Source organism: Mus caroli, unplaced genomic scaffold (genome assembly GCF_978045245.1).
Source record: "Mus caroli unplaced genomic scaffold, Mus_caroli_1 scaffold_17, whole genome shotgun sequence".
NCBI classification, from domain to species: Eukaryota; Metazoa; Chordata; class Mammalia; order Rodentia; family Muridae; genus Mus; species Mus caroli.
The window spans coordinates 8,657,621-8,666,665 of NW_028227272.1; the positions used below are offsets into that span (position 1 = coordinate 8,657,621).

The 9,045-nt window shown below is 45.9% G+C and overlaps 1 protein-coding gene across 3 annotated transcripts in view; it reads right to left on the reverse strand.

Moving 5' to 3' along the window:
- Cpped1 (calcineurin like phosphoesterase domain containing 1) overlaps positions 1 to 8,241 on the reverse strand; it is a 103,404-nt gene extending 95,163 nt beyond the window's left edge. Inside the window, exon 1 of one of the 3 annotated variants that reach the window (XM_085832111.1) lies at positions 8,067 to 8,241. In XM_085832111.1, the coding sequence (XP_085688237.1) occupies positions 8,067 to 8,136 (70 nt within the window). In that variant the 5' untranslated portion in view covers positions 8,137 to 8,241. The remainder of the gene's footprint in view (positions 1 to 8,066) is intronic. The other 2 variants (XM_085832110.1, XM_021185343.3) reach the window with 2 other exon arrangements.
- Between the last annotated feature and the right edge of the window lie 804 nt (positions 8,242 to 9,045).

The following is a 9,045-nucleotide window of genomic DNA, read 5'->3' on the forward strand; positions in this document are numbered from 1 at the left end:
GCAAGAGTGCATGCATAAAGTTACTGGAACTGGGTCAGTCCCAGGTGACCTGGGGGTGGCCAGGGTGCTTGTAGTGGCAACTGGGCAGAAGAGCAGACAAAGTCAGTGTGCCCTCAAGGAGGAACACACAAGGCCAGGGATAATTTAAACAGAGGAGAGATAGACAACACAAAGACCACTAATGTCCCTCTGCTTCGGGTAAACAGATGGGCTGGAAAACCCTGGAGAAAGAGCAGCCTGGGCAAGTAAAAACCTTGCTCTGGACCAGGGTCACTTGGCAGCAAAGGTGAAGGACTTACTTGTCATCATAGTCTATGGCCTTGTCCATTCACTAGGATAAAAACCTACACCATGAAATGCCTTGGTGCCCTAGGTACAGGAAGCTAGCATAAACCAAAGCCAGTGTGTGATGGTTAGCTGTGCCTTCAGGCATATCCACCAAGCTCTCTGCACGCACTTTATACATGAGGCCAGGTGGTATTGGGATGGAAAGAATTGTTTTTCTTTTCTTAAAGAAGGCTGCACAGAATGTGGCCATTTGTTCCCTAGGTGTCTGACCTATCCATACACCAAACTTGCCTGCGGGGAGGGGCACAAGGCAGGCGTTCCCAGGCGGCTGGGGACAGCCATTGCTCCAGCTCTACATCAATGCCCCTTTCTCACTGAAGCATGTGGCAAAGTTAAAATGTGGGCAGTGCATAGACATAAAAGTTGTCTGTCAGCCTTCCCTGTAAGAAAATTCTACTCTGAACAGAAATCCAGGGGTGCCTGGAAGGTCTGGCTAGCACTTTGGAAGCTTTCTGAAAACGACCATGGCATTCAGAGGTCAGCTAGTGGTCTAGCCGCTGCTGGTATTCATTCCACGCTCCTGCATGATACACACTTGTGCGCCAGGCCCTTGTGGCTTGCTTGGCTCAGCACATGCTGCCTGTGACCTGTCTGCAGTCTGCTGGTGCTGCTGCTCACTTAGAAGTTGCCTGGTTCAATGACAGGTGTGAAACAGAAGAACATGGACAGTTGTTTCCAACTCTAAGTGTGTCTCTAATGAAGAGGAAAGTGTTGGGGAGAGCCTCAATAAACGTGAGCTGGGAAATATAAAACACCATGAAATTGGGTGTTTGGAAGACAAATGTCAGAAAGGAAAAGATTTAAATCTAAGAACTCCCCACAGAGTGCTTCCCAACTGCTTTTTAATTGACTACATGTCTATGGGGGGTGAGCTGGGGGAATATGCGCAACTGGAAAAGATTCTGTAAGGCCCTCAATGCTGGGCCTCCGGTCAAGTCCCGGGATGAACTGGCCAACACCCCAACATCTCGAGAGAAAACCACACCTGATGCAAACTGCAAGAGGTTTTATTATCAGCTAGCTGAGGACAAAGTCCCTCCACCATGCAGGGCTGGGGAGTTCGACCCCAAGCGGTGACAGTAGGAGGCTTTTAACAGCTAGCTGAGGAGTTGGGAGGAGTTGGGAGGAGTTGGGAGGAGTTGGAAGGAGTTGGGAGGAGTTGGGAGGAGTTGGGAGGAGAGTTGGCTACAGCTCCTTTCTGGTGGGGGGGGGGGGAGTGAGCTGCAGCCTCCTCTCTGGTGAGTGAGCTGCAGCCTCCTCTCTGGTGTCTATCTCCATGTCCTTGTAGGTCTTCCTACAATTATCGCATCTCTGGCTGTAAGGCACAGAAACAAAAAGGCTTTTTGCTGGCTATAGAGAACAAAGAGCTTCTTTCTGGCTATAGTTTTAGAGATCAGGGAAAACAAGCTTGGGGAACGTCCAGGGGCTTTACCTTCCAGGGAGAAATGCTCTAAGTCGGGGTCTCACAATTCTTTCATTGGTGTTTATATATAGAAATGTCACATCAGGTCTATCTATACATTCAGGCCAAGGCAGGTGCTTGGCCTGCCCTAGAAAGGACGGGTGAATCAGTGTGCAGTTATGGTCTTCATGAGATGAAATGTGAAAAGCTACAGTGCATTCTCTCTGTTTTAAACTGTTTAACTATAGGTAGGAAAGAAAGCAACAATGAGAGCTTCCTAATAACTAAACCCTTCCTCTATGTCACAGAGACACATCACCTTGAGGGGCTGGGAGGGAAGGTCACTGGTTGAGCCCTTGCCTGCCATGCCTGGGGAGTGGGTTCCATCCTCAGCCGTGTAAACTAAGTTCTTTAACTTACTTTATTACTGGGGAGGGCACCCATGTGCCACAGCACACCTAAGGAGGTCAGAGGATGATTTTTGCAAGTCAGTCCTTGCCTTGCACCTATTTCTCAGGCTGGTTCTCTTGTTTTTTCTTTGCTGTATGTCCCAGGATACCTGGCCGCCAAGCTGCATGGTCTGCAATTCTCCTGGTTTTGTCTCCCATCTCGCTGTGGGAGTGCTGGGGGTACAGATGTCTACCACAATAACCAGCCTTCTGTCTGTTCCAGAGATGGAACTCCAGTCACCTGGCTTTCAGGGTGAGTGTGCTTTTACCCAGTAAGCCATCTCACTGGTTCCCTATGAACTTAAAAGAGAAAACACTTCTTGTCTTAAATAAGAGTTCTTACCATAAAATATATTAAATGCTGTCTTTGTGATCTGCAACTTAGGGAAAGAAATATTTTGTAGCTGGGACATGATAAAAGAAAAAGCTGATCAGCTGCACTTCATCATAACCTAAAACCTGTTTTGAAGACAACGTCTGTACATCATACATTCAGTAAGAAAGGAGCCTGGTCCAGAAATAAGAACTCTTTTGGCTCAACTATTAAAAAACAAACAAACAAACAACCCCACAATTTTAAAATAGCTAATGATCTTAGTAAGTATTTCTTCTGAGTGACCATTAAGTACATAAAAACTCAACACTATTTGTTATGGCTAATCAACTTCATTGGATTTAGTGAATTACTGTGGAAACACCTCTGGGTGTGTCTATGAGGGTATTTCCAGAAAGGTTTTACTGATGAGGGAAGACCAACTCTGAATACAGACGACACCACTCAATGCACTGAACTGAAGAAGGGGGGAGAACCGAGTGCAGCATCCATTGTCCATCTCTCTCTGCTTCCTGAATATGGGTGCAATACACTGGCTGCCTTGCCTTCAGCTGCCACAGCTGAGACCCCTCTGTCACCATGCCCCTGCCGTGAAGAACTATACCTCTGACTGTGAGCCAAAAGAAACCCTTCTTCCTTGGGTTACTCACAGGCACTGCTGCTCAGGAGGTAAAATAGCAGCACAGCTACTGCATGACCCAGAAATTCCAAACCTACAAAAAAACTTAAACCCTTGTTCTGTTCATAGTAGCTACTCACTTAAACAGTGTCTTAATGAATACCCATCAATATAAAAAGAATCCAGATATTTAACAATGCATGGACACACAAATTTGGTTATTCCCACATTAAGTGGGATGAAGCAAAGGAGGCAAAGCCCTAGCTACTCGCTACAGTGCGGATGACTTCTGAAGCATTCTGAGGTGAAGCCAACCAGGAAAGGGCCACATATGACTCCATTCACAGGAAATGTCCAAATAATACTTATCTCCACAGGAATGTAGTGGCACCCGCGACATGTAGGAGTAGGGACACTTCCAGACTGCAGGTGGACAGAATACTGCGTTAAAGTACTGCATGCCTGCATCACTCTGGAACATTATTGAAAACGAGCTGTAAGCGCAATAGGAAAGAATGTTACAGTAAATAAGATCCCAATGAAGTGTTTAAACGTAGAAACCCAGCCAGGTTCTGGTGGTACCCAGCAGTCATGCAGGCACTAGGGAGACTGAGGCAGGAGGTGTATTAGTTCCAGCCTCGGCTAGAGCCATTCTCAAATAAACTCATTTAAAAATTAGTTTTTTTTTTTTTTTTTTTAAAGTGTGCCCTTTTTAACCGTGCGAATGTGCACTGTTGACCAGTTCCCTTAGCTGGTAATTACAATGAGGAACATTCCTCTTTACTCACAGGGACTATCATGAGGGAACGTCCTTTGGGCAATTGAATTTAGCTCTGTTATTTGATCAAAGCAAAACAAAACAAAAATGACTTGTGAGTAGGCAGCTCTTAGAGCCAGCACTGAGAGCTCCAGCATTGGCCAAGCAGCACTGAAGTGAGTAACACAAGAAACAATTTAACTGGCTACAGTCACTTAGTCAATCAACAGTCACCGAGCTCCAGCTTCCCTGGTTAATTGCATACTGCTCAGTTATCACCACAGGGCCTTCCACAACCAACCAAAGCTCAGCTACTGGGATTAAACTCGGGATCGATTTAGGCTGTTGGGCCAAATCTGTCCACTCCCACAGCTTCTATTGAACAGATCCCTGATCAAATAAGAAAGAACTAATTTGTCCTAAATGAAAAGGCACAGCTGAAGCGCTCACTTCATCTCCTGCCCTGTTGCAACTGTTTAAACTTGATTATTTCTACCGAGAATCCACTTACTCTCACCAGTGAGAGGATTTACAGGGAAAACTGAGTAATGTTCAGAATTAACAAAAACCATCAGTTCCTACAAGGCAGCTGCAGAGGTGCAAAACGTTTAGAGAAACAATCTTTTATTTATTATTTTTAAAATGCACTCTTTTAAAATTTATTTTTATTTTTTATCTCTGTATGTGTCTCCCTGTGTGAGTACAGACCACATGTGTCTGGGTCCTGTGCAGAGGTGTAGATCCCCCTGATCTACAGTCACAAGTGTTTGTAAGCCACCTGATTTGGATTCCAGGAATTGAAGCCGGGTTCTCCAGTAGAGTAGAAGTGTTCTTAACTGCTGAGCCTCTCCAGTTGCCCAAACAATTCTTTAAAGAAAGCTACTCAAGAAGGTAGAAATACCCTGATAGGATAAACTAAAAACAAATAAGTTTAGGACCTTAGAACAATTAAATTCAATTTTATTATTTTGTGGGGTGACAGATGGCACTCACCTGGAGGTGAGAGGACAACCTATGGCAGTTAGTTGTCTAACATGTGGGCTCCCGTAATCAAAGTCAGGTTGTCAGCCTTGGTGGCAAACACCTTTACCCTCTGAGCCATGTCACCAGCCCTCAAATACAATTTTAAAAAGCACCTTTGTCCTGTGATTTCTCCCTTTCAGAATTCCTTCAGAACAGATGTGGGAAACCTCTGAGAAGGGAGTTACATGCTAGATGAAAAAGAATCTTAATTAGGATATGTGTCAAGGAACTATAATTATCAATTTGCCTAATTAAAATGAGTATCTGAACACGCCTTAAGAATGTGAGCCCTCATCAGCAGAGCAGAGCGGATTATGTTAACAAGGAATGGATGGCTGAAACTGAGACTCACTTATCAAACTCCTGGAGAAATTGAGGCTCTGTTGCTCAGGTAGCTAGTTCCTGGGGATGAGTGCAATGTAAACCTGGGGCAGCTGCTTGAGTTAACTGAACTCCTTTGAAGGAGGTGTGAGATCTGTCTCTACAGACTTAGGTTCTACTTCCCACAGTAACTGACTGTCCTGGGGGCATCTATGAACACAACTATGTACATTTCTGTGGCATCTGATACCATGTTCCTACACACACACACCTAAGCCTTCCTGCCAGGCTTTGGTGCCAAGGCTGGCTGCTGGTTTTTCAATAATTTCTGACTGTTTCTGTTTTGGAATCTTCGCTGTATGCTGCACTCATTTGAATGGAAACACATGCTAAGGAACACAGCACAGACAATGCACAGGAACCATCCACAGGGGTACATTGTTCTCTTCAGAATAATGTCTCCAGATCTTAAGGCAGCACTGTCTACTCCCACTGTGTGGCACACATCCCTGCCTCTCTAAATGACCAGTGTTCAGCATTCCAGATGGTATCTCAAATCCATTTCATACAATTGATTCTATTCCTTATTCTGATGTCAGTCAATGCTCTCCCCCTTATCAAGCATGGACAGTACACACAGTCCCAACTCCTCCCACTGTGGTGGCCATTGGGTGCCAAGGATTCCTACTTCTGTGCCATGGCTCCATGCCTAGATTTGGAGTTTGAGGTCTGGAAATTTGTCACCCTTTTCTTCTCTATTCTTCCCAGCTTACTAGAGAGTGTAAATGAAACATGGTATTTTTCAGACTGGAGAGAAGTCGATAGCAAGAAACTCTTCCAGTCTGCTAGAGGGAACAAACAGTTACAGCCCCCCCCCCGCCTTTTTTTTTGTTGTTGTTGTTTGTTTGTTTGAGACAGGGTTTCTCTGAATAGCCCTGGCTGTCCTGGAACTCACTCTGCAGACCAGGCTGGCCTTGAACTCAGAAATCCGCCTGCCTCTGCCTCCCAAGTGCTGGGATTAAAGCCGTGTGCCACCACTTCTGGAAGGTAAATCTGAGGATGATTATACTCTATAATCCACATCCCTGCTTCTGAAGAAATTCTCCCATGTGTTTATAAAAGACAGTTGTACAAAAAGGCTTACTATAATACTGTTTACAAGAATGAAAAGCACGTAACTAAATGGTCATTGTATCAGTCAGGACCAAGGAAGTAATAGTAAATATACTAAAACTAAGAAAATGCCTGAGTCATTTTCAAAGGGATTATCTGGGATGGGATGAATATTAAAGAGACTATGAGGAACATTTAGTAGCCAAAAGATAGAGCCACTGTCACTCAGATACCTCCATCTAGGAACAGACTCTAAGAATATAGACTGTTGGGAGAAGCAGGGCCTTCTAGGGAGGAATACAGCCTACAAAGGGGAACCCTGGAAGGGCATCAAGTGCAGGAATACACATTCAGTTGTTTGTTTCTCCTCCCCCTAATTTCCTGTGGGAGCTTCCGGTTGGCCGAGTGTCTTCTTGCCCAGCTCTCCTGCCAATCTAAGGATCAGGACAAAGAGTTCATTCCTGCAAGCCCATGGCAGTCGCTCCTAGAGCACTGTGGCAAAAAGAAATCTGGAGAAGCAAAGACAAGAAAGACACCAAGTTGGTAAAACTCAGCACATCCATTAACAAAACATACAGCACGTATGCACAATCAATGGGATACTGCTCAGAAGGAAGGAAGGAAGGAGAACTACTTAGAATAGGAGGCATCTCAAAAACATATAGGCTGGGAAAACAAACAAACAAAAACCTAAGACACATTAAAATTTGTAGAAAATGGCAACACTGCAGACTGGACTTTCCCCAGTCCATCATCAGTGGATTTTTGGCTGTGCGCACCTGTGCAGAACCTTGAACTGCAAGGAGGGAAAAGAAACAAAGGCCTAGCAGAGAACTGTAGGATTGATCTTCTTTGGCTAGCTAGGCAGAGGTAAGTCTGAGGAAATGAACCTGAAAATAGGATGTGAAGGCTGAGAAGGTACCAGACTTCCAAGTCCTACCAGGTGAGCAGAGGAGAGCAGGTGCCAAGGCCCTCCGGGGTTTGGAACGAGCCTGATTCTTTTTTCAGAGCAGTTCAGGCAAATTAGAGGCTGGATAACAAGGCAAGTGTTCCTGTGATTCTAAGCCAAGTGCCAGAGAAGAATCAACCCCAAAGATCCAAAGGAAACACAGGGAAACAGGAACCAATCCGGTATCCTCTGAGTTGCTCGAGCCTATCATTTGCTTAACACCCAGCATGTGCCTGCCCCACACACTCAGTTACAGAAATATTCTGATGTGTTAACAACGCTCCCTTTGAGGCAAGACAGGGTCAGATTATCTAAGCCCAACGTCCAAGAACGCTACCAGTACCAGAATGCCTTCCCTCTCTACGGTTACAGTAAGCAACGGGATATAAATACAATCTCACTACAATTACCAGCCCCTGACACACCCCTTGCTTGTCAGCTGCCCCACAGAAGTTTGCGGAGGAAGAGAGAAGACAGGCCAGTCATTCACTTCTCTGCCACCTCCGCCCCGCTTCTGTTTAGTTTGTTTGCTTTATTTTTTAAGTTTGTGGTTTGCAAGGTCAAGTCAAGGCCAGCGAACTTGCACCCAACACCGCGAGGGAGGAACAACTCCGACAATGGTCCCGGGTGCTGTGTGCAACCCACGAAAGGATCCGGATAGAAGTGAGCGCCCGCGACCGGAAGGTTCCCCTCGCGGAAGGTTCTGCAGCTCTGGAGTGCCCCCCTTCCCAGGCGAAGAGCCAAGCAGTACCTGAGGAAAACGCGTCCAGGGTCCTGCCCCGGGCTCTGTGGAAAACATCCGCCGCCTCCACAGCGGACATGGCGAGCGACTGGCCTTGCCTGGGCACGTTTTGTGAGAGGAGGGAGCGACTCCACACCACCCGGCAGCCCCGCCTGGAACAGCTTCTGGAACCTGCCCTCCAGGAGGGCCGGGCGGGGCGGGGCCGCTCCGGGTGCTGCTAGTGCTGCCTGGGCAGAACACGGAGATTGCCACCCCTCCTGGGAGCCTCCCGGGGTCAGGATCCAACGTGCACTGGAACAAACTAGGGGTTGAGGCTTTGAGGCCTGTAGTTGTCTTATGTAACACACATCGGGCCGCTTCATAATTTGGGATTTCAGGTTAACAAGAATAGGAAAAAACAAAACAAAAAACAACAAAACCAACACACACACACAAAACCCACGTTTAGCATAAATATATCTCATGCAGTATTTGGGAGATACTTAAGCAGTTAATTTTTAAATATTGTTGATCTGAAATTCCATTTCAACTTGATGTCCTAAATTTTATGTTGCAACCCTTCCAAACTGCCCACCATAATCTCGAGTCTTTAAGGCATCATGACTGCCTGGACATTGCCACTGTCATTCTGTCACTGTTGTTTTCTCTTGCTGGGCAGCAGGCATTGCCCTAAGTACTTTGTGTTTTGCTTGTTACCTCATTGGCTGCGCTTGTCAGATGGGGAAACTGACACTCAGAGAGAGACACAACTCCTGAAAGCTAACAGCTGCAGGTGAGCAAGACAAAATCTATCCAACTCAAAAGCCGTTACACTGGACTACAACCCTTACACTTGGTAGCAATCCAGATTTCGAGGTGGAAAATGTTAAATTCAGATCTCCAAAAAGAGGATACATTTATTAAGCACTACAGGGGAATTCCTAGGGTCTGCCAAGTTGCTAAATTTTTTTCTCAATAAGTGTAAGCCTGAAATGTTCGTGTGGTTAAC